The sequence below is a fragment of the Odontesthes bonariensis genome, chromosome 2, assembly GCF_027942865.1.
Source record: "Odontesthes bonariensis isolate fOdoBon6 chromosome 2, fOdoBon6.hap1, whole genome shotgun sequence".
NCBI lineage: Eukaryota > Metazoa > Chordata > Actinopteri > Atheriniformes > Atherinopsidae > Odontesthes > Odontesthes bonariensis.
In genome coordinates, this window is record NC_134507.1 from 44376734 (window position 1) to 44402937 (window position 26204).

Genomic DNA, 26204 nt, shown 5'->3' on the forward strand with positions numbered 1-26204 from the left:
AAAAGCACAAGCAGCAGCAATCACATATAACACAACTGTGGATAGAGATGACCTTAAACCACAGGACAACACAACAACTGCTTAGCTAGCATGCTACTGGGCTAGTGTGTGTGTGAGTGTGTGTGCATGAACATGCAATACACATAGATGGTCCCACATAATAACCATGCTTAAATATCAGTGTATAGGGCCACAATCCACCCCCCACCCCAGAAATCGGAAGCAGGCCGAGAGGGCCCCCAGACCTAGGCCACCAACAGCCCCCAAGGAGCACAGAACCCGGGAAGCCCACCGTAGGGACAAGGGACAGGACAGCTTGTTCGTCTTTACAAATGATAGATTTATGTTTCAAAAGAATTCACTACACTTAGCATACTGTTTATCTCATTTCAAACAGCACTGCTCTGAAATGTGAGATCACTTTAACGTTTAACCTATCCTGTTCATATGATATAGCTTTCTCCTCCTTGTGCCTTTTCAGATGTAGATGAGTGCCAAGATGAGCAAGTCTGCATCAGAGGCCACTGCTTGAACAGTGAAGGCTCATTCATCTGTGTGTGTGGGCCAGGTTTCAGAGTCTCCCCGGCTGGAGATCAGTGTGATGGTATGATCATTTCTACTATCACTTCTTTGTATGCGAGGGGAACATAGGAACACGGAAGCAGAAATCCCCTGAACGGTTTCTGTTCAGCTGAAGAATCATCAGACAGGCAGCTTTATTTGGCTGAAGTAGAAATTACATTTGTTTCCATTTAAAATAAAATGTGCATCCTATCAAAGTGTGGAAACAGAATCCAAATGAGAGTAGGCTCACTGAACGAGGTATATGATGACATCTTCAGCACCGGGACAGGACTATCAGCAAACTGTAGCGCTTCCTGAAAGGTGTTCACTTGCTTACTCAGGTTTCTCCAGGACTTTCAAGGTGTGGGATGTTCTGGCAACTGGCCTGTAGTCATTTAGGGCAGATGCATTATTTTTTTTTAGGTATCAGAACCAATCAGGATGTCTTCCAAAGCACTGATGTTTTCTTCAACATGTGTTCAAGGTGAAGAAGTGCTGTAGAATAGCAAACAGATGCTCCAAACAGGCCTGGGACTTACAGCTGTTCACTGTCACCTGACTGCTTTGTACTTTATGTTCTGCTTTTATTGGGTACGGCCAGTGTTTAAATTGGCTTTTGTAAAGTGGGGGAGCCCTTCACTCGCAGTGGTCAATGTCGCGAAACTATGTGAATACACTGCTACTAACACACCATTAATTCACATTATGTGTTCTTTATTAGTTATTTATCTCATAAGCACATATCACAACAATAACATAACTTTAAAGGTGCACCGTGTAATATTTTTAGCAGTTTCTTTCCAGAATTCATGCTACCCTCAGCCAGATATAGGGACTTGTTTGAAGACAATACATCTGGATTATCTTGTTAAATGAAATAGTCTTTAAAAACAAATTGTTCTGAGTCGGATTTTTGAATAGGTTTTAAGCTAATTTCAGGATCACCATCCATCCATCCATCCATCCATTATCCTCCGCTGGTCCGGGGATCGGGTCGCGGGGGCAGCAGCGTGAGCAAAGAGACCCAGACGTCCCTGTCCCCGGCACCTTCCTCCAGCTCTTCTGGGGGGACCCCGAGGCGTTCTCAGGCCAGCCGAGAAACATAGTCTCTCCAACGTGTCCTGGGTCTTCCCCGGGGCCTCCTCCCAGTGGGACGGGCCCGGAACACCTCACCAGGGAGGCGTCCAGGAGGCATCCTAACCAGATGCCCGAGCCACCTCGTCTGACTCCTCTCGATGCGGAGGAGCAGCGGATAAGTGTAAGGGAGAGTGAATCCACCCTATCCACCCTGCGGAGGAAACTCATTTCGGCCGCTTGTATTCGCGATCTCGTTCTTTCGGTCACTACCCACAGCTCGTGACCATTGATGAGGATAGGAACATAGATTCACTGCAGACGCCGCACCGATCCGTCTGTCAACCTCCTGCTCCATTCGTCCCTCACTCGTGAACAAGACCCCGAGATACTTGAACTCCTCCACTTGGGGAAGGATCTCATTCCCGACCCGGAGAGAGCATTCCACCCTTTTCTGGCCGAAGACCATGGTCTCGGATTTGGAGGTGCTGATTCTCATCCCAGCCGCTTCACACTTGGCTGCGAACCGCTCCAGTGAGAGCTGAAGATCACGGCCCGACGACGCCAACAGAACCACATCGTCCGCAAAAAGCAGAGACCCGATTCTGAGGTCGCCAAACCGGACCCCCTCAACGCCCTGGCTGCGCTTAGAAATTCTGTCCATAAAAATTATGAACAGAATCGGTGACAAAAGGGCAGCCCTGACGGAGTCCAACCCTCACAGGAAACATGTCCGACTTACTGCCGGCAATGCGGACCAAACTCTGACACCGGTCATACAGAGACTGAACAGCCCATATCAAGGGGTCCGGCACTCCATACTCCCGGAGCACCCCCCACAAGAGTCCCCGAGGGACACGGTCGAACGCCTTCTCCAAGTCCACAAAACACATGTAGACCGGTTGGGCGAACTCCCATGCTCCCTCCAGGATCCTGCGGAGGGTATAGAGCTGGTCCACTGTTCCACGGCCAGGACGAAAACCACACTGCACCTCCTGAATCCGAGATTCGACTATCCGGCGGATCCTCCTCTCCAGTACCCCCGAAAAGACCTTACCAGGGAGGCTGAGGAGTGTGATCCCCCTATAGTTGGAACACACCCTCCGGTCCCCCTTTTTAAAGAGGGGGACCACCACCCCGGTCTGCCAGTCCAGATGCACTGCCCCCGATGTCCACGCGATGCTGCAGAGGCGTGTCAACCAAGACAGCCCCACAACATCCAGAGCCTTGAGGAACTCGGGACGGACCTCATCCACCCCCGGGGCCTTGCCACCGAGGAGTTTTTTGACCACCTCGGCAACCTCAGCCCCAGAAATGGGAGGCCCCACGTCCGAGCTCCCCAACTCTGCTTCCTCATCGGAAGGCGTGTCGGTAGGATTGAGGAGGCCCTCGAGTATTCCCCCCACCGACTCATGACGTCCCTAGTTGAAGTCAGCAGAGCCCCGCCCTCACCATACACGGTGTTGACGGTGCACCGCTTTCTCCAGGACATACGACCGCAAGTCCGACGATACAACCACAAAGTCGATCATCGAGCTGCGGCCTAGGGTGTCCTGGTGCCAAGTGCATATATGGACACCCTTATGCCTGAACGTTATGGACAGTCCGTGACGAGCACAGAAGTCCAACAACAAAACACCACTCTGATTCAGATCGGGGGGGCCGTTCCTCCCAATCACGCCCCTCCAGGTCTCACTGTCATTGCCCACGTGAGCATTGAAGTCCCCCAGCAGGACGAGGGAGTCTCCCGGAGGAGCACTCTCCAGTGCCTCCTCCAGGGACTCCAAAAAGGGTGGGTACTCTGAACTGCTGTTCGGTGCATAAGCACAAACAACAGTCAGGACCCGTCCCTCAGCCCTAAGGCGGAGGGAGGCTACCCTCTCGTCTACCGGGGTGAACCCCAATGTACAGGCGCACAGCCGGGGGGCAATAATTATGCCCACACCTGCTCTACGCCTCTCACCGCGGGCAACTCCAGAGTGGAAGAGAGTCCAACCCCTCTCGAGGAGGCTGGTTCCGGAGCCCAAGCCATGCGTCGAGGTGAGTCCGACTATATCTAGCCGGAACCGCTCAGCCTCGCGCACCAGCTCAGGCTCCTTCCCCAGCAGAGAGGTGACGTTCCACGTCCCAAGAGCCAGCTTCAGTAGCCGAGGATCAGACCGCCAAGGTCTCCGCCTTCGGCTGCCGCCCAGCTCACACTGCACCCGATCCCCATGGCCCCTCCCACGGGTGGTGAGCCTGTCGGAAGGGGGACCCGTGCCGTTTCTTCGGGCTGTGCCCGACCGAGCCCCACGGGCACAGCCTGGCTCCAGGGGGAGGCCCCGGTGACCCACGTCCGGGCGAAGGAACACAGTGTCCAATTTTCTTTATCATCATAGGGGTTTTTATGAGCTGTTCTTTGTCTGGTCCCTCATCTAGGATCTGTTTGCTATGGGTGACCCTACCAGGGGCTTAAAGCCCCAGACAACATAGCTCCCAGACTCATTGGGGCACGCAAACCCCCCCACCACGGTAAGGTGACAGCTCATGGGGAGCTCAGGATCACTTTTATCTCAAAAGTCCCAAATATCACATCTTATTTCAAGAAATCTTGACAAGCTGATTTTTCACTAGTTCCATTGGCAGATTTGTTTTGCTTATTTCAAGCAAAAATATCTTGTGTTTGTTGTTTTTCTTTCTTATTTTTGGAGGGGCATTTTTCCCAGTGCAGATGGTCTACAACATGTTTTCTTTGTCAAATCCTATTTTACTGTTTGATGTTTTTAATTGTGCATGTTAAACAACACGGTATATTACCATGGTTACTGCTACCCTTTTGAATTTTAGGTTGGTTGCAAATGGGAAACAGGACAATGTGATTTGTGTTTCATGATTCCAGCTCATTACTGATGGAACATATGGAGGTCTGATGAAGCAGAGACACAGTGTCTGTCATTTACACAGATCACCAGCACTGCAGTCTGTAAACCTGACCTGATGGATACCACAGGGCACAAAGCTCATATGCATTCATCCTAACAAAATGTGTTTAATGTGTCTACATCCCAGATGTGGATGAATGTGTAGAGGAGGCCAGACCATGTGAGGCTGTAGGAGACTGTGTTAACAATTTGGGCTCCTACACCTGCGCCTGCCCTGAGGGCTACCGGCAGATCAACGGCACCAGCTGCAGAGGTAGGCCCGGGTGGGGAGGAGACATCTTCTCTGATCTCAGCCTGAGACCTTAAAATGTCACGGTAATGAGTAATAATCCCACACCTCTGGGCTGTTTCTGTCTGTGTCCCCTCAGATGTTGATGAATGTGTGGAAGAAGCAGAGCTCTGCTCTCCACATGGGAAATGTCTCAACACAGAGGGGTCCTACCTGTGTCTGTGTGACGGTGGATTCACAGCCAGTCTCGACACGCCCTCTTGTGATGGTAAGATGCAACTACGCTTACAAAACAGAAACACGTACACACTTCTTACTTGGAAACATAGCTATGTTTGACTTATCAGTCATATCTATCTCTATGCTATTTTAAAAATCACATAGACATATATATTCCTTCACTGTATGCAGTAACTCCTCTCCAATCCAAAAGGGTATTTGCGAAGTATGGCTTCAGACTTGGTCTGTTCTCTTGAGATGTGTTGTTGGGGCCTGCACTGTCCTTTGTTGCAGCACAGCCGAAGTAGCCTCTGACTGAAGACACTGAAGTCACTGTTTGATAACTTTGTTGTGCAGAGGCTGTCCAACATTCTTCTTTGCACAATCGGTTCCAGGAGCTCCAGAGTCTCTGGCTCTGATGCTGCTGCCCCAACAGATTCCACCACAGACTTTTCTAAGATTTTTAACACCTGGCTGCAAACGTTGAAGGACCTAAGCTTGTTCTGCTGCTGCTGCTTGTAAGCAGCCTCTGTGTTGCATTTCCAGTTATCTCCACCAGTCCTCCACCACCTTGGTGAAGGTGAAGACGAAGTGAAGAGTGATTTATTTCGAATCCTTCTAAAATCTGCAGTCACAGGAACAATTTGTGTACTACTTTTATTTAGAAAATATAAACATCACTGTTAAACTAGTACCAGTTGTTACTGTTATAGTTGGCTTTGCCATATTTGGTTAAACCTGCTTGCTTTTCTTCATATTTCATTGCCACCAAATAGAAAATACTACAGAACTCTATAAGGAGCTCCAGAGTCTCAGGATATCACTTTGTTCTCCACTCGAAGAAGTGTACCATGCTTCTATTTACATGCGGAAATAACTGCAATTAAACATTTCAGATAATATGCACTCATGGGTTTTGGGGGAATTTCTGCCAATTCCTTTGTACAAAAATATTCAGTGCCAGATTTCTGGTGGTTTCCACCCTCAAACTACTCAGAGATCCTTCCACAATAAGTATACTAGATTAAAATCCCGACCCAACTATTACTTTGTTTATATAGAACCGTTTGGTTTCTTGTGTGCTTTGGGTTTTTCATGGCTAAAGAATCATCCGTTGACTTAAAACCCCCTGAAGTGACCAGCTCATGAAGCTGGTTAAGATATTGCCAACAGTGTGCAAAGCTGTCATCAAGGCCCATAGTGGGAGTGTGTCACCACTAAGCCACTAAGGGAAAAGGGAGACGAGGAGAAAGTCACAATTTCTTTCACATATGGTCCTGCTGCTTTCTCCACCTTGGCAGGAGTGTTGGCCTGCGAGCCAAAGCTGTTTTAAATGCCCACACTTGCCTACAGAAACGAATAAATGAATCAAACAAAAAAGAGAGAGAGAAAAGAAAAAATAGTAAAAGAAACAGATGGAAGTTTGTGAACTGGCTGTCTAGACTTGAAGGGATATTCATAGCCCTCCCGCTCATGATTTATGCAAACTCAGACATCAGTGGAAGTGTGTGTGTGTTTATGTATTTTACATTACATTACATTACATACATTACGGTCATTTTGCAGATGCTTTTATCCAAAGCAACTTACAATAAGTGCGTTCAACATCGGTAGGCAACAGAACTTCAGGTCACAAGAAATCATAAGTGCATTTCCTTCCAAAACCAAACAGCTAAGAGCAGAACTAGTGCTAAAGTAAGTGCAGTAAGTTAGGTACCTAGACAAATGGGAAGAAAATTTAGAAAACAAAGACAATTTAGGAAACAATAAGTGCGTAAGGAACTAGGACGGAGCAGGTGATGTCCTAAGAGGGCGGATCTGGGTAGTGTTTCCTGAAGAGGTGGATTTTCAGCCTGCGGCCAAAGACGGCTCAGCTGTCCTGACATCAGTCGGGAGATCGTTCCACCATCGGGGTGCCAGAACAGAGAAAAGCCGTGACCGTGTCGATCGTGCGCAGGGACCGCTGAGTGACGGGGCAGCCAGGCGCCTGGAGGCCGCAGAGCAAAGTGGTCGGGCGGGGGTGTAGGGCTTGACCATAGCCTGGAGGTATGAAGGAGCTGTTCCTTCCACTGCCCTGTAGGCCAGCACCAGAGTCTGAAACTGGATGCTGCAGCTACAGGGAGCCAGTGTAGAGAGCGGAGAAGGGGAGTGGTGTGGGAGAACTTGAGGAGGTTGAACACCAGACGAGCAGCAGCTTTCTGAACCAGCTCCAGAAGTCTGATGGCAGAAGCCGGGGCGCCAGCAAGGAGGGAGTTGCAGTAGTCCAGGCGGGAGATGACAAGAGCCTGGATGAGCACCTGCGCTGCCTTGTCGGTGAGGAAGGGGCGAATCCTCCGGATGTTGTAGAGGAGGAATCGGCAGGAACGGGTCACTGATGCGATGTTTGGCAAGAATGACAGTTGGTCGTCCAGGGTCACACCCAGATTCCTCGCGGTCCGAGTTGACGTCACCACGGAGTCATCCATGGTGATGGCCAGGTCTCAGTACTGGCAGCCCTTCCCCGGGAGAAACACCAGCTCAGTCTTGTCCAGGTTGAGCTTAAGGTGGTGCATCGACATCCACCCCGAGATATCTGCCAGGGATGCAGCAATGTGTGCTTCCACTTGGGTGTCAGAAGGGGGAAAAGACAGAATCAGCTAATTTTTGTATTTATGTTGTGAAACCAAGATGGATGTTTCTGCTTTTTACAGCAACTAATTCAGTTGCAAAGCATGTCAGTATTCAGTTTATTCCACAGCATTTCCTTCATCTGATCGGAAGGAAATGTAGAGGAAAAAAGAGAAGTGTGGGTCATTTAGTCAGTCAACAGATATTTGAATGGCAGGTTTCATACACAGCCATGCAAAGTCTTTTACAATGACATAACTGACAGCAAATTAAGATGCTGGAAAGTAAAGGTAATAACAAAGCTTGTAAGGGAGTTAAAAATGTGTGTGAATGAAAAACCATTTGATTTCTTCTCTGCTTTGTGTGGTTTCAGACATTGATGAGTGTGGGCTCAATGAGACACGGTGCGGACCCCATGGCTTCTGTGAGAACAGACTGGGATCATTCCGATGTCTCTGTGACCAGGGCTACCAGGAGTCCATGGATGGCCAGGGCTGCGAGGGTGAGAGTTTACTATGTGACAGTGTGTATTGTACAAAGAAATGACAGCATCAGTCAGAAGTTTTGAAACTCATTCAACAAACATCTGTGAAAGAATGGCTCGCTCTCAGGAGCTCAGTGAATTCCAGCGTGGTACCATGATAGGATGCCACCTGTGCAACACGTCCAGTCGTAAGTATAGTGCTCAGAGGTCACCAACTTTCTGCAGAGTCAGTCGCTACAGACCTCCAACCTTCATGTGGCCTTCAGATTAGCTCAAGAACACTGCGTAGAGAGCTTCATGGAATGGGTTTCCATGACAACTGCATGCAAGCCATACATCACCAAGTGCAATGCAAAGCGTCGGATGCAGCGGTGTAAAGCACGCCGCCACTGGACTCTGGAGCAGTGGAGACGCCTTCTCTGGGGTGACCAATCAGGGTTCATCTGGCAATCTGATGGAGGAGTCTGGGTTTGGTGGTTGCCAGGGGAACGGTACTTGTCTGACTGCGTTGTGCCGAGTGTAAAGTTTGGTGGAGGGGGGATTATGGTGTGGGGTTGTTCTCCAGGAGCTGGGCTTGGCCCCTTAGTTCCAGTGAAAGGAACTCTGAATGCTTCAGCACACCAAGAGATTTTGGACCATTTCATGCTCCCAGCTCTGTGGAAACAGTTTGGGGATGGCCCCTTCCTGTTCCAACATGACTGCGCACAAAGACTTGGAGGAGCCAGTTTGGTGTGGAAGAACCTGACTGGCCCAAACAGAGTCCTGACCTCAACCCGATAGAACACCTTTGGGATGAATCAGAGTAGAGACTGTGAGCCAGGCCTTCTGTCCAACATCAGAGTCTGACCTCACAGATGAGCTTCTGGAAGAATGGTCAAAAACTCCCATAAACACTCCTAAACTTTGTGGAGAGCTTTCCCAGAAGAGTTAAAGATGTTATAGCTGCAAAGGGTGGGCCGACGTCATATTAAACCCTCTGGATTAAGAATGGGATGTTACTGAAGTTCATATGCGTGTGAAAGGGAGATGAGCCAATACTTATAGCAGTATAATGTGTCAGCCCCAAACTGCAAACATGCAGGAGGAATATCAAAACCTTTTTTTTTTTTTTTTTTTTTTTTTTTTTAAACCATAGAATTCAATCATAGTTCTGCCGTGCGTCCAATAACCGGAAGATTGGCGGTTCGATTCCCACTCTGGCCACTCAAAAGATTGGTGAAACTGACAGCTGGAGGGGTGTCAGTCCACCTCCTTGGCACGGCCCAGGTTCCCTTGAGCAAGGCACCGTACACCCATGCTCCCCGGGCGCTGTGATTGGCTGCCCACCGCTCCAGTGTATGGCCTCTCTCTGAGTGTGTGAGTCTGTGCATGAGCCTGTGCATGTGTGTGTTCAACAGGAGCCAACCTGGATGTGTTAAAAGCGGAGGACACATTTGGTGTATTTCCTGTACATGACAAATAAATCTGATCTCTGATGTTAATTACCAGCTTTCTACACACTCACACACAGCCCATCTGTCCCCTGGCAGTGCTGCTTGGTCCCACCCATCTTCAGGCCAGCCAGCTGGCTCCTCTCCGCTGCCAAACCCTCACTGTACTGTGGATTGCACAGATGGACTCACTTACACGCATTCCTTGCACGAGTCATCAGTGGTGGTGTACCACTAACCATTCAGAAAATTAGTCCCCTCTCTGTCTTCCTTCCTCTTCATCTATTCCTTTTATCCACCAGCATAATATCCCGTTTCCTTCTCTCCTGTCATTTAATCCTGTGTTTTCCATCTTTGCTTTTCCCCTCTATAGTCTCCTAATAGAGGCTTTGTTGCAATATTGCCTGTTTTTAACATATTGCTCCTTGAGTTTATATGATTATTATTTATTTGATTATTTCTATAAAACACAGAGCAACCCATCCAGCTACATGGGGGCCTTGAGGGGAAAGTTAATGTTGCAGCCGAGATTTGATTGAGTGATTATCATCACTTCACAGGAAAAATGTATCTGGAGCCTTTCTGTGTGAAAATTGTATTTTCCGGTTTGAGTCTTCTCTGAGTGTTTCCATTCACAAAATCCTGCATGTTGGGTTAAATGCCTAATAAGCCCCAAAGAAGTTTTTCTTTTTTGTTTGATTGCAGATTCTTTATCAAGCATCAAGTGCTGTCCAAAGAAAGTGTCCTGTTGCTCTTTTTTACACCCTTTGAACTCACACACTGAAGCAGTAAATCGACCCTATTGATGGAACAATTGTTAACCCCTAACAGCACTTTAGAATAGAAAGAATAGAATAAAATAGAAAAATACTTTATTTATCCCCCAATGGGGGAAATTCAAATTAGTCAAGTAGCTCAACATTTTTTTAAATATTTACAAAGATTGTATTAACAACAATAAAACAACAATAATAATACCAATTCTAGTAAAAAATACTACAACTAACTAATAATAATAATAAATGACTAAATATTATTATTATATTATTATTATAATAATATATTATACTATTTATGATACATGTATATTCCTTTACACTATAAGCCACATTCAGTCATGGACACAGCAGTTTTCCCAGTCCCACACACACTCACAGTTTAGTCTTCAGAGCTTGTGGTGTCATTAGGTGCGAGGCTGGGTACAACCTGAGCAGGTCCACAGGGCCACACAGAGACACTCACTCCGAGGGTCAGTTTAGTCACCAATGAACCAAACATGCATGTTTTTGGGCAGTGGGAGGAAGCCTGAGAACCCACACACACACGGCAGAACATGCAACCTCCACACAGAAAGGCCCCAGCTGGGATTCGAACCAGGAACCCTCTTGCATTGAGGGGAAGGTCCTAACCTCCACACCACCATGCAGCCCTCCTTGTAATTTCTCTTTGATTACATTGGTTACATCTCTCTCTTCTTCACCGTTGTCCACATTTGGGTCCTTTTATACGTGACAGAATGATCCGATCAAGACAGAATCATCTCTCTGGAGCCTAAAGGCCTCGGTATGCTTCTCCGTCGCTATCCGTCAATCTGACTCCGTGGACACGGCTAGGCGTCCACTATTCCGGCACGTCAACGTAACTCGCCGGATTGGATGCCTAGTTGTCGCCGTGTTGCTACTACAGTGGGTGTGTGGGGCGTGTAGAATGGCTCCGGGGGAAAGTAAACAACTTGTGATTTTAACCAACCGAAGTTTCTCCCTCTAAAAATTTGAGTTTTGGAGGGAAATGAATGTGTATAAATCGTCAGCAATGGAACATTATTTCGTATTTCACCATGGCTGTGGATCTGCGAGCGAGGAGAGCTGCTGCTGCTGCTGCGACACGGGAGATCACATGATCTACTGTCATTGGATAACGCACTCCGTCTGCCGTGGCAAATTTGCATAAAGTTCGGCCGAGCCCAACTTTTTGACGTGCCACAGGTCCGCCGCTCGCCGTGCCGGAATCCCAGCATGCTTTGCGAGCACGGCGACAACGATCGGCCGGATTTCATTGAAAATGAATTGAATGCGTTGGATACGGCTTGACGTGCCGGAATAGTGGACGCCTACCAACCTTTCCAAGTTCTCCGTCGGGCTGTCGGATACGCAAGGCAGTTCCCCTCCCGATCAGCAGGCGTCGCTACGTTAGACGACCCAAATCTGGCGACGTCTATGGTGAAAGTGGTTGATTGATTGTTCCCCTTCCGGCTCCGTTCCACTCCTCACAGTGAACGATGGCGACCGAGAGAGAAAGACTGCTGTTGGAGTTGGAGCTTGTTGAAATTGAAACGCAAATAATTCTGACCAAATGTTGACCGGCACACAGTAAACTCTTTCAAAAATGGCGGTGTTGTTGTTCTGAGAGGAAGGAGCTAAACCGGAAAAGTGATTCCAGAAATGATGTTGTTAGCCGACCAATCACAACCCTTGCGGTCTCCGCGAGTCTGCGCGAGTCTCCGTCTTCTCGACGGATAGAAAGGAATGTTGGCCGACGCACGCAAGCGACGGAGAGCGTTTTTTTTTTTTTTTAAATATAACTTTATTTTGCTTTACAAGATACAAAAATAGTGCAAAAACAAGACAAGTATCATTAATAATAAATGAAGAACAAATAAGCATACCGAAATAAATACATACACAAGTAGTTTAAATAATAAATGAAGAGAGAGAGAGAAAGAGAAATATAAAGAGAATATACCAGGGGACATGAACAATGAGAATTACACTGAGTTAAAAATTTCAAATTGGGAGACAAGATTTATAGTTTTGATTGCTTTCTTATTGTTAGAAGAGGAAATTGACTTAAAGTATATCTGGAGTTCTATCATGAAAGCAAAAAAATTGGGTTTCACTTTGGCAAATTTACATTTGTGAATGTAATATTTAGCAAGAATTAAAATGAGATTAATTAAAAAATATTCTTTTTCAGCAGGGGCATCACTCTTTATAAAACCAAATATTATATTTTGCAGAAGGAGCTTAAAATCACAGTATATATGATCTAAAATAAATCTACAAATATCTTGCCACAGCTTACGGGTATATTCACATTTCCAGAACAGATGAATAATGGTCTCAGTGTGAGTGTCACAAAAGGCACACTTCAGATCAAGATCAACAAATTTGAATTTGATAAAGAATGATTTAACTGGGTAACATCTATGGATAATTTTGAATGACAGTTCTTTAACCTTATTAAGCACAAAGAATTTTTGAGGAAGAGACCAAATTTTATCCCAACATAAATCATTTACATAACTATTCCAGTGAAAAATTACAGGAGAAACAGATCTGATATTACTTTGGAAAAGCGCACGAATTTTACAATTTTTCTTTTTGCTAGAAGAAGGGACAAAACATATTTTCCCAACTGGTGAGTTGGTTACCTCAGTGAAGGGAGCATCAAGTATAGAGGCAGCTGTGTTGCTTTTAAACAACATTATTACACCAGGTGGGATTGCATCAAAGATGATGGCAAATTGTTTTGGTGTTACGGGTATTCCATAAAATTGAAGGAACTCCTCATAAGAAAATAAGCTACCATTGCTATTGAATAGTTGTTTGACCCAAATTATATCATTGTTGAACCACTCCCTTAAGAATATTGATTTGTTCTTATAAAGTATATCTTTGTTATTCCATATGGAGTAACGGTGTGGTGAAAAATTGTGTTTGTATATCAATGACCATGCAAGTAGTGCTTGTTTATGAAAGTTGGAAAGACAAATAGGAATTTTCCCTATGTTATAGTTACATGCTAAGAGGAATTTTAGGCCGCCAATCTTAGAAAAAATATGATTGGAGATACAGTTCCACATTGAATTTGGGTTTTTTAGAAATTGATTGATCCAATTGATTTTAAAGGTGTTGTTCAAAGAAGCAAAGTCCAAAAAATTAAGTCCCCCATTCTCATATGTGTTTATGACAACAGAATTTTTTATGTAATGCGTTTTGTTCTTCCATAAAAAGTTGAACAACAACTGATCTATCCCTTTAATGGTTTTATTTTCAATATGTAATGAGAGGGCCACATAAGTAAGTCTAGATATTCCTTCTGCTTTTGTTATTAGAGTTCTGCCTCTTAAAGATAAATCTCTTAATAGCCATAGATTAAATCTTTTTTTAGCCTTTTCTATGATTGGGATGAAATTCAAGTCATTTCTGACTTTCTGATCTTTAGTGATGGAAATTCCTAAATATGTTACCTTATCTTTGACAGGAATGTTCGCTATTAAGCTAGTAGCTGAGTCTTTCACTGCCAATAATTCACATTTATTCACATTTAGGTATAGACCAGAGGCTTTAGAGAACACATTAATTATATTAAGAGCATTAGATACTTGAGAGGAGTCTTTTAAGAACAAGGTTGTATCGTCTGCTAGCTGACTAATAACGATTTCCCTTTCTGCCACTGCAATGCCTTTCAGAGTACTTGAGTTAATATGGATGGCTAAGATTTGGGTGACAAGGATGAAGAGGTAAGGGGAGATCGGACAACCCTGCCGAATTCCACGTTCGACATCAAAGCGTGGGGTTGTGCCAGAACTCAATTTAATAGAACAGTTACTATTTGCATATAATGTTCGAATAGCTTGTTTAAAAAACTGCCCAAAACCAAGCTTTTCTAAAGCACTGAAAATAAATTGGTGTTCTACAGAATCAAAGGCTTTATAGAAATCTAAAAATAGGATATAACTGTCTTCAGATATTAAATCAGAATAATCTAACATATCTAAAACCAATCGTATATTATTAGAAATGTGTCTGTTGTTCATGAATCCAGACTGTGATTCATCTATAACAGAATCCAAAATTAGTTTGAGCCTTTTGGCAAATGCAATTGCTAGCACCTTATAATCATTATTTAAAAGGCAAATAGGCCGCCAATTGTCGATAAGCAATACATCCTTTTTAGGCTTTGGAATAAGTGTGATTAATCCTTGAGTTAATGTTGGGGGCAGTGATTCATTAGCTATGCTTTCTGTGAACACCTTCTGTAAGAATGGGGCTAATTGTTCCACAAATGCTCTGTAAAATTCAGAGGTGAATCCATCCACACCTGGAGACTTGTTATGTTTGAGGCTATTTATAGAATCAGTTATTTCTTGTAACGTCAGAGGAGCATCACACAAATCTCTGTCTACATCATTAATATTATTCACAATAACAGAGTCCAAAAAGGCTGAAGCACTTTTATCACAATATTGAGAAGTATAGAATTTTGAGCAATACGTAGCAATTAGCTTGGGGTCATCACATAAAGTATTATCAATCTTAAGTTGTTGGATAGAATTAGTTTTGGAATGAGATTTTTCCAATCTGAAGAAGTAGGCAGAATTTTGCTCCCCTTCCTCCATCCATTTTTGTCTCGATCTAATAAAGGCACCCTTTGCTTTGAGTCTATATAGGTTGTCCAGTTTATTCTGATATTCAATGAGCGTTTCTTTTTCATTTGTAGAAAGACAGAGAGGGAGGTTATGGTGGATATGATCTTGTCTTCCTCTGCATTCCTTTGTTTGGCTAGATTAGAGCTATATTTTCTACAGTATTTGGCAATTTCGAATTTCATAAGTTCCCATTTGTTACAATATTTATCATCAATTTGAGCTTCATTCCAATATTTTTGAATAAGTCTACTAACTTCAGTCTTTACATCCTCATAATTTAAAATTGAGCTATTCAGCTTCCAATAAGAAGAACGGTTATGACAAGTAGGGAATAGAGGAATAATGATGTGTATAGCTTTGTGATCTGTTAATGGTGTGGCTATAATTTGTGCTGTTGCGTTTTCTTTTAGACCCCTGGACATCAGCCAATAGTCAATTCTAGATTGGGAGGATCCCGCTTTATTAGACCATGTGTATACTTTGTTAGTCGGAAATTTTTCTCTCCAAATATCTATCAGATCAAATCTTTGCATGAAAAGCTTTAAATAGCAGCTTTCATTGTTGTTTTGTCTTGATGGCCATTTATCTAAAATATTATCAAGAGCAACGTTAAAATCCCCACCTATTAAAAGGAAGGCATTTGGGAACTTGTTTAACCATATTAATATTTTTTGTTCTATGATATCAAAAAGTTTCTCATTTTCTGCTTTAGTGCTATAACCGTAAACATTAGTGACAATCAAAATAACCTTATTAAAGTCAATTACTTGTAATACAAAATGACCATTACTATCAATAACTGTGTGCAAAATGTTACCTGTGAAGTTGTATCTTAGAGTGCCCACACCTGCTGAACGTTCTGAACAGTGTGACAGCCAGATATCGTTTCCCCACTGTGACCTCCAGAAATTAACCTCATTAGCTGTGGAGTGAGTTTCTTGGAGAAAGACAAAATCTGTTTTACATTTTTTAGCATATAGAAATAACGCCTTGCGTTTCCCACTATCCCTTAAACCCCTGGCATTTAATGAAAGAAAAGATAAAGACAGTTTGAGAAATCTAAAATAAACAAAACAACAAGAAATAGGTAAGTAGTAGACAGTTAAGTCGCAAGTAACTTACCACAAACTCTTATAGTACCATCGAGAACTGTACCATAAACAAACACAACTGAGTGAAATTTACAGGCAAAGTTACCTTTGACCTCTTACGCAAACAAATAAATGAACAAGCTTATGAAAATTAACCATCATCTCAACTAAGAAGGAATGTAGTGTCCATAAAATGTTCAGAATGTTTTTTTTTTTTTAAGGCACTTGTGGTCAAAACCAAAATAAAGAGGCCCATAGCTGCAAATATTTGGCACATACCCAAACAAAAAACAGGGGGAAAAAGCAGTTAAATTCCTGAGCTTGTGTGTTGAGCTGGATAGTAAGTAATTACTTCTCATATACTTCTTAGATGCACTGGACTAAGAGCACATTTAGGGTTTGGCTGATGTGCATTCTGAGTAGAGCAGAATTTAAAGGCTCCGTTTTCTTCTGAAACAAAACACCAAGTCCCAAACAATAAAAAATAAAATCTAAACAATGCAGCACTGTGGGTTTTCTGTGTTCATCTGTAGAACGTAGTAATTTCTTACATTAATTCAAAAGGCCAAATGCACAGTTTGATAATATGACACAAGTTAACAGGGAAAGAAAAATGTTTTTTTTTTTTTTTTTTTTTTTAAAGCCTTGGTTTTCGTTAAAACGAGGGACTACCTTTCTGTTATCGTGTTGAGTACCTTCACATCAGTTTTATCAGATTCATTTATCAAGCTGGAGGGAAGATTTCTTTGTTTTCAATAAAGCAGCGTCCTCCAACGAAGAAAGCCGTTTTTCCTTCCTTACGGGCAGCTTCCACTGCTGGCCACAGAATCTTCCTATTTTCTCTGTCGATCTGGCAGAGGTCTTCAGCAAATCGCAGCCCATGATCACGCAGATACCGGTTGTTCTTGGCGGCGGCCCAGATAGCACCCCTGTGAACCCGGGACGAGAACTGAATGATGACGCTTCTGGGCCCCTTCGGATTTTTTGTACCAAGGCGATGGACAGTGTCAATCACTTCTGGCAGTCGCTTTTTATCTTCTGGCAGGATGGCTTGACAGATTTTAATTACCTCCATCCGTACATGTTGGTTTTCTACTGTCTCTGGAATGCCATTGAGCCGCAGGTTCCAGCGACGAGAATACCGTTCCAGGTCTGTAATCCGATTTTCCAATGCACCTGCACGCTTTTTTTCTTCATGGTAAAGTTGTTCAACTTGAGCCACTTTACCTTTCATTGCATTCATATCCTCACAAATGTGGTGAACTTGTTTCTTCAGGTCCGTAATGACCGTTTTATTTTCTTGTATCAGTGATTCCAGCTTGTCGGACCCAGCGTTAATTAGCTGGGCAAGTGAGGAGACGAATTCAGGCGCACCAACTAGGTTGATTTCCATGGCGTTGTCGGCAGCAATGTTTTGTTTGCCTTTCTTGCTGGGTGGTGGTTTAGAAGGGGTAATTGGCAGTTCGTGAAAGTCATCTTCATCCATCATGCTGATTTTCACTCCTTCTTTGGCCGCGTAATCGTGGTAGTTATCAATTAGTATATTACGGTTGACGCTAGCTTTTTCTTGGTTGCTAACGTCTTCTGCCCTAATATCACTAACTTTTCTCTTCTCCAAACTCAGGTTTGGCATGTTTCCACGATTGTTGTTTACAGAAATGTTCATTAACAGGTCACAGTTAGAGGCAGGCTCTCTGTAAAAAGTTGTTCACTGTTAAATTACTTTTTGGTAGCAGAACTCGAATCGGAGAGTGTGCTCACGGCGCCATCTTGGGACCCACCAAGCGACGGAGAGCGTCTCCGGGAGGGTCTCCGTCGCTCTCCGTCGCTCTCCGTAGACGACCATAAATCGGGCTTAAGTTTGAGGTGAGGGCCCTCTGGTAGGAGGAGAGGACAGAGCGAAACCAGTTCCAAGAGTCCCAGCAGGAGCTGGTCTGGAGCTTTATGTCCTCCAGACAGGCAGTGAGGGCGGAGAGTGATGATGATAACAAAAAGTGTGCGTCTGTTTTCATGTATAGTTGTGTGTTGTCAGCATAGCAGTAGAATGAGATTCCAAGCTGACTGATGAGTTGGCCAAGAGGGAGCAGGTACAGTGTGAGCCACATGAATCCAAGCACTGATCCCTGAGGAACCCCACAGTACATGGTGTGAGTTCAGGATCTTGAGCCACCCATGGAGACTGCATTTATTTATTTTTATTATTTAGTTTAAATATATATTTACTAATGTCCATAATGTCCCGTTGTTTAAAAATAAAAGACTGTTCTATGGAAAAGTTTTTTTTTCTTCTAGTTTTTAGATCTGTAATCTAAGAGGAGCTGTAGTCATAATACCGTGAAACCGTGCTATTTTTGCCTACAGTTATCATACCGTCAGAATCTCATACCGGCCCATGCCTAATCCAGGGTGTCATTGTAGAAATCCAGTGATTCGCTGACTGATGGAGATGCTGGAGGTCCACTGTCAGGGTGTCTTTCTGAAACACATTTGGCGTTTGGGCTTGGTATGGATGGAGGGAAATGGAACATCCATATGGTCGGACTCACTCAAACATTGTGTGGGAACTCTGGCCCATTCCATGCAGAATTGTTTCAGTGCAGCAACAATTCAGAGTTGACTTTTTGTCTCTTTAAACCATTCAGAGACTTCGACTTTTCGATAAGTCAGTTACATTTGAACTGATGACCTGTTTGTCTCCTCCAGCAAGCTAACTCAATGATGATGAAAACATGCTTCAGATAACCTTCCTTTTAGGCAGATGTTAATTTAAGATCTGATCCAGTTTGCAGGTACTTTGCAGGACCCCTACATGTTGATCAGTCCAAAGTCAGTTTAGGAGTTGTAACTCCTTCTCCATAACTGCTAGATTTTCTTTTGACACATCATATTCATATTGCTCATCTCCTTGTGATTGAAGCATTTTTATGAGAACGTGTGGGAAGGAGCAGACTCCGTTTCTCAACTCTTTTTTTCTCTACAGATGTGAATGAATGTGAGCTGCTGAGTAGTGTTTGTGGAGAGGCCCAGTGTGTGAACACTGATGGTTCCTTCCTCTGCATGTGTCCCAGTGGCCAGGACTACAACGTGATGATCGCCATGTGTGAGCCCACTCCCACAGGTAACCTGCACACTGACAGAGGCGCTGAAGATGTAAATGTACTTTATTTCTACAGCCCTTTATAGACAATCCTTACAGTGTACCAAAGTGCTTTACAGCAGGTAATAAATAAAGAGAAGAAGTAGTAAAAACAAATAAAAACAATAAAAGAACAGTGAAAGCAATAAAATACAACAAAATCGAATAAGATAAAAGTGTCATCATACTACTGGCTATTAAAAGCCATCCTAAATAAGTAGGTTTTCAGCCTAGATGTGAAGCGGCCCAGGTCAGAAATAAGACGCAGCTGGACGGGGGGCTTATTCCAGAGCCTGGGGGCAGCTTTGGGAAAAGGCTCGCTCACCCCAGGGTTTGTGTTCTGACCTGGGCACTTCCAGCAGAAACTGATCTGTTGACCTCAGAGCTCTACCAGGACTGTTAAAAGCTCAGATAAATACGATGGGGCAAGGCCGTTCAAGATGTTCAAGTTTACTGCTGTTTTTATTACGCTCAACTGAACACGGTGTGAAACTGTAGCCATGAAAGAAAAAACAGATGGCACACTTCAATGGACATATAACGTAACTGCGAGATGTTTTATTCAATTAACTCAAAGTTTTTTTTACTGGCAGCCTTCCATTGTGGAATATTTGATACACGAAGTCAGAGGAAATTTTTTTTTTTTTTTAAATCCTCAAATAGTTGACACCACCAAGACAGGCTCCAATAGTGTTAAGTGACATTTGCAACATGAATGTGTCCTTGGAAGCGAGTAATGAAAATGAGATTCTCTGATGATTTTCTGTGTGCTGCAGTCCTGGACCTGCTCTTCAAATATAACCCACCGTGACTATAAAGATTTATCTCAACGCTAATCAGAAGTCCAGAAGCCTTGCTGAAAGGGTTTAACCTGTCGGACCTCATTTGTAAAGATGTTTCAGGAGGTTTCCTGGTCCTGCGCAGCCAAAATGAGACGCCCTGTAAATGTTACACAGGCCACCTGCCTCAGTCAGGACGGTCCTGGGCTGGTGCCCATACGCATATTAATTGTAAACATTTGTTTCCTCCATGTCAATTTCCTTTTATAAATGGAGGTTAAAATAACTGCCATCTGCACACTTGATGTGAATTGCACTTACAACATTCATGCCTTTTTCCAATATATTCGATGTGCCGTTACCATGGCAGCCTTCCAAAATGAACCCAACTTCTTCACAAAGTCCGCACACTGCCTCTGTCTACTTTAAGTTATTGCGGAATATCTTTCATAAAGAAAACCACACTTGCACCCTCAAATGTTCTAGTGTGAATTCTACAACAGTGGGAAGTTTGGTTCAGCATGGCACACACAATCTAAAAATGTCAAATGGGATTGGACGGGGCGTGAAAAGTCGTTGCTGCTGCAGTGAAAGCTGGAGACGGCTGGCATAGATCAACTTCACCCATGTTGTGTTCATTTCCTGTTCCTCCATTCATCTCTCAGCTTCCTCGGTGGAGCGAAAGGAGTGCTATTATCATCTGAACAACGAGAACCTCTGTGAGAGTGTGCTGACCACTCATGTCACACTGCAGGAGTGCTGCTGCACTCTGGGAGCTGGCTGGGGGGACAACTGTGAGGTCTATCCTTGTCCTGTCAATGGTACAGGTGAGTCGGGGCAGGAGGGGGGGTTCCATGAGGGATTATTTTATTTCCTGTTTATCAGAATAAAACAGCCATAGTGTCTATTTATTGCAAATGTGCATATTGTATTTATTATTCTCGTACACATCCCTATTTACCAACCATACTCAATTCCACTCTTACTGTTCTGCATTCTGTTTTCATTTTTATTCTTTTATGTAATTGTTGAGTGTTGTACTTTGTGAGTGAAGTTGTACCGGAGTCAAATTCCTTGTTTGTTTAGTCAAACCTGGCCAATAAAGCTGATTCTGATTCTGGTTCTGATTCTGGATGTAGATGCACTTATTCTGATCTCATCTCACAGAGCAGCAGGAGCAGTGTCTCTTTACACTATTTACAGTACTGCATTAATGTAAACACACATTTCAGGAAAATAAACCTAACATCTGGATCTCCATGATTTCCCACTTTTAGACCAGTTTAGCCAGATGTGTCCATCCGGAAGAGGTTTTATTCCCAGTGGAGACATGCTGTATAGAATACCCAATTCTGACAGCTACAGAGGTAAGATGATTGGAAATGACTTCCCGTCATACACCTGACATATATGATGCTTATGTGGTGGCTCTCTGTAGTGATACAGTATTCTGAAATGCAGCTGTATGCCAAATGTCTATTCACAACTGATATCTTGTTACTCGGAAAGTGATTGTATCCATCCATCCATCATCTTCCGCTGGTCCGGGGATCGGGTCGCGGGGCAGCAGCCTGAGCAGAGAAACCCAGACGTCCCTGTCCCCGGCCACTTCCTCCAGCTCTTCTGGGGGAACCCCGAGGCGTTCCCAGGCCAGCCGAGAAACATAGTCTCTCCAACGTGTCCTGGGTCTTCCCCGGGGTCTCCTCCCAGTGGTACGGGCCCGGAACACCTCACCGGGGAGGCGTCCAGGAGGCATCCTAACCAGATGCCCGAGCCACCTCATCTGACTCCTCTGGATGCGGAGGAGCAGCAGTTCTACTCCGAGCCCCTCCCGGATGACCGAGCCTCTCACCCTATCTCTAAGGGAGAGCCCAGACACCCTGCGGAGGAAACTCATTTCGGCCGCTTGTATTCGCGATCTCGTTCTTTCGGTCACTACCCACAGCTCGTGACCATAGGTGAGGGTAGGAACATAGATTGACCGGTAAATCGAGAGCTTGGCCTTCTGGCTCAGCTCCTTCTTCACCACGACGGGCCGGTGCAGAGCCCGCATCACTGCAGACGCCGCACCGATCCGCCTGTCAATCTCCTGCTCCATTCGTCCCTCACTCGTGAACAAGACCCCGAGATACTTGAACTCCTCCACTTGGGGAAGGATCTCATTCCCGACCCGGAGAGAGCATTCCACCCTTTTCCGGCCGAAGACCATGGTCTCAGATTTGGAGGTGCTGATGGTCATCCCAGCCGCTTCACACTCGGCTGCGAACCGCTCCAGCGAGAGCTGAAGGTCACGGCCCGATGACGCCAACAGAACCAAATCGTCCGCAAAAAGCAGAGACCCGATTCTGAGGTCGCCAAACCGGACCCCCTCAACGCCCTGGCTGCGCCTAGAAATTCTGTCCATAAAAATTATGAACAGAATCGGTGACAAAGGGCAGCCCTGACGGAGTCCAACCCTCACAGGAAACATGTCCGACTTACTGCCGGCAATGCGGAAAGTGATTGTAGTTTGTGGTAATGTCATTTTAAAAAATATGTCGAACTGTTTTCTAGTAGCTCTTTGTGTACTTACTTCACTTTAAGAAGAGCCAAACAGGAGCACATGATACAGTTGGTGGATGTGTAGACTCAGTGAGATGTTACAGCAGGGTTTTCTCTGTTTGTGTAGACTCAGTGAGATGTTACAGCAGGGTTTTCTCTGTTTGTGTAGACTCAGTGAGATGTTACAGCAGGGTTTTCTCTGTTTGTGTAGACTCAGTGAGATGTTACAGCAGGGTTTTCTCTGTTTGTGTAGACTCAGTGAGATGTTACAGCAGGGTTTTCTCTGTTTGTGTAGACTCAGTGAGATGTTACAGCAGGGTTTTCTCTGTTTGTGTAGACTCAGTGAGATGTTACAGCAGGGTTTTCTCTGTTTGTGTAGACTCAGTGAGATGTTACAGCAGGGTTTTCTCTGGCTGTGTAGACTCAGTGAGATGTTACAGCAGGGTTTTCTCTGTTTGTGTAGACTCAGTGAGATGTTACAGCAGGGTTTTCTCTGTTTGTGTAGACTCAGTGAGATGTTACAGCAGGGTTTTCTCTGTTTGTGTAGACTCAGTGAGATGTTACAGCAGGGTTTTCTCTGTTTGTGTAGACTCAGTGAGATGTTACAGCAGGGTTTTCTCTGTTTGTGTAGACTCAGTGAGATGTTACAGCAGGGTTTTCTCTGGCTGTGTAGACTCAGTGAGATGTTACAGCAGGGTTTTCTCTGGCTGTGTAGACTCAGTGAGATGTTACAGCAGGGTTTTCTCTGGCTGTGTAGACTCAGTGAGATGTTACAGCAGGGTTTTCTCTGTTTGTGTAGACTCAGTGAGATGTTACAGCAGGGTTTTCTCTGTTTGTGTAGACTCAGTGAGATGTTACAGCAGGGTTTTCTCTGTTTGTGTAGACTCAGTGAGATGTTACAGCAGGGTTTTCTCTGTTTGTGTAGACTCAGTGAGATGTTACAGCAGGGTTTTCTCTGTTTGTGTAGACTCAGGGAGATGTTACAGCAGGGTTTTCTCTGGCTGTGTAGACTCAGTGAGATGTTACAGCAGGGTTTTCTCCGTTTGTGTAGACTCAGTGAGATGTTACAGCAGGGTTTTCTCTGTTTGTGTAGACTCAGTGAGATGTTACAGCAGGGTTTTCTCTGTTTGTGTAGACTCAGGGAGATGTTACAGCAGGGTTTTCTCTGTTTGTGTAGACTCAGTGAGATGTTACAGCAGGGTTTTCTCTGTTTGTGTAGACTCAGTGAGATGTTACAGCAGGGTTTTCTCTGTTTGTGTAGACTCAGTGAGATGTTACAGCAGGGTTTTCTCTGGCTGTGTAGACTCAGTGAGATGTTACAGCAGGGTTTTCTCTGGCTGTGTAGACTCAGTGAGATGTTACAGCAGGGTTTTCTCTGTTTGTGTAGACTCAGTGAGATGTTACAGCAGGGTTTTCTCTGGCTGTGTAGACTCAGTGAGATGTTACAGCAGGGTTTTCTCTGTTTGTGTAGACTCAGTGAGATGTTACAGCAGGGTTTTCTCTGGCTGTGTAGACTCAGTGAGATGTTACAGCAGGGTTTTCTCTGTTTGTGTAGACTCAGTGAGATGTTACAGCAGGGTTTTCTCTGGCTGTGTAGACTCAGTGAGATGTTACAGCAGGGTTTTCTCTGTTTGTGTAGACTCAGTGAGATGTTACAGCAGGGTTTTCTCTGTTTGTGTAGACTCAGTGAGATGTTACAGCAGGGTTTTCTCTGGCTGTGTAGACTCAGTGAGATGTTACAGCAGGGTTTTCTCTGTTTGTGTAGACTCAGTGAGATGTTACAGCAGGGTTTTCTCTGGCTGTGTAGACTCAGTGAGATGTTACAGCAGGGTTTTCTCTGTTTGTGTAGACTCAGTGAGATGTTACAGCAGGGTTTTCTCTGTTTGTGTGTAGATGCAGATGAATGCACGCTGTTCGGTCAGGAGGTGTGTAAAGGAGGCTTCTGCCTGAACACTGAGGGCAGCTATGAGTGTTACTGCAAGACTGGGCAGGACTACGACTCAGTCAAGCTGGAGTGCAGAGGTCAGTGTGTGTCTGAATGCATGCATAGTTTCCAGTTATTCTGGTATGAATGGTATCCTCTGACTGATTAGTGTAGTTTTTCCATGAAATGTGCATTTCCTTCTCTTTCCTGTAGACATCAATGAGTGTTTGGATGAGTCGGTATGTGATGGCGGGCAGTGTCTGAATACAGATGGTTCATACATGTGCTTCTGTACCCACCCTATGGTGTTGGACCCCAGCAGCAGCCGCTGTGTCTTTGTTCCTGATGTGGCCGGTGAGTTTTATTTTACTTCTACTACTTCCTCAGTGAGTGGATGTTTGTGCTTTCACACAGTCACAGACTCCTCAGAGTATTCTCCAAAATCCACTTATTCTTGGCACACCCCCTGCACTATGTACAGTATGTACACTATCATTTGTATCTTCATATGCTACCTGCTATGGGGCTCTACAGTGCAGAAAAAAACCAACTATTTTTGATGCTTCCTCCATCATTTTTCTGTAATTATCAGTCTAAAGATGTGAAGAGTAAAAGGTTGATCACTTTTGACTCAATCAGTGGGGTCACATGGCACTGAAAGGATCAAATTATTGGCTAATTTACAATAAGACTGAGTTAATAAATGCATGTAGACATCTTAATCCGACAAGAAATTGAATCGAATCAAGTTACTCGAGATAACTGGGTTGAAAGTCACTCTAAACCTGCTTGTAGACGCTGAAGCACGTGGTGAATCAGACTTTGCGTTCTGCGCATGCTCCAGATGTTTTCCCGGGGTCGTGACCCGGATGTCAAAGGAGACGATATTCCTGTTGTTGTCGCCGTCAGAAAGAAACAAACAACGCAGAAGAGGTCAACAGGAAGTGGCTCTATTAGCAATAGTTGAAATGGGTACAGCGCCACCTATCATACCGGGGTATGACATGCTTTGTGCCTCTGATCCCATTCATTCACCGCCAAATATCCAAGGAGAATTACCCTCGCTCAACTCATTCTTATTGTAATTTAGCCAATAATCTGATCCTTTCAGTGCCATGTGACCCCACTGAGTGTATCGACTTTATTAAGTGATGGTGTTTGTTTGCAGAGCAACATGAGGCAGAGCAGATCTGCTGGCAGATGGTGACAGCCAGCATGACATGCACACAGCCACTCGGTCCCAACAAGAAGACCACCTACACCGAGTGCTGCTGCCTGCACGGGGAGGCCTGGGGCATGCAGTGTGCCTTGTGTCCTGACAGAAACACAGGTACACACCACACACACTGCTCTGCTTAAATGTGAAAACATTTGACCACTTTCTCATAAATGACTCAAAAAGGAGGCCCAAACTGGAAACGGTTCAAAATAAGTGAACAGGCATGCCATCTCCAGCACAAAAGCTCTAAACACTAAAGTAGTTTAGGAAAAAAAAGTAGTTTTGTCTGTTTGTTCACACCAAAGAATTCAGGAAATGTTGGAACTGCAAAAAAAATTTAAATTTTATTTTACCTTTATTTTACCAGGAAAATAGACCCGTTGAGATTAAAAATCTCTTTTACAAGGGCGTCCTGGCCAAGTGGCAGCACAAGTTACAAAATTAAAATTTCCGTTGCATTAAAATAACAAATCAAGTAAAACAATAACAAATCAATTAAAACAATTACAGACAAGGGACTGTAATGCACATAAAATGTATTAGATAAAAAATGCA

At 44.4% G+C, this 26204-nt stretch overlaps 1 protein-coding gene across 5 annotated transcripts in view; it reads left to right on the forward strand.

Moving 5' to 3' along the window:
• ltbp1 (latent transforming growth factor beta binding protein 1) overlaps positions 1–26204 on the forward strand; it is a 173155-nt gene that overhangs the window by 139892 nt on the left and 7059 nt on the right. For all 5 annotated transcript variants that reach the window (XM_075482115.1, XM_075482119.1, XM_075482118.1 and 2 more), the window contains 10 exons: positions 482–604; positions 4687–4812; positions 4928–5056; positions 7988–8116; positions 19031–19168; positions 20631–20792; positions 21243–21332; positions 24400–24528; positions 24644–24784; positions 25599–25760. In XM_075482115.1, the coding sequence (XP_075338230.1) occupies positions 482–604; positions 4687–4812; positions 4928–5056; positions 7988–8116; positions 19031–19168; positions 20631–20792; positions 21243–21332; positions 24400–24528; positions 24644–24784; positions 25599–25760 (1329 nt within the window). The remainder of the gene's footprint in view (positions 1–481; positions 605–4686; positions 4813–4927; positions 5057–7987; positions 8117–19030; positions 19169–20630; positions 20793–21242; positions 21333–24399; positions 24529–24643; positions 24785–25598; positions 25761–26204) is intronic.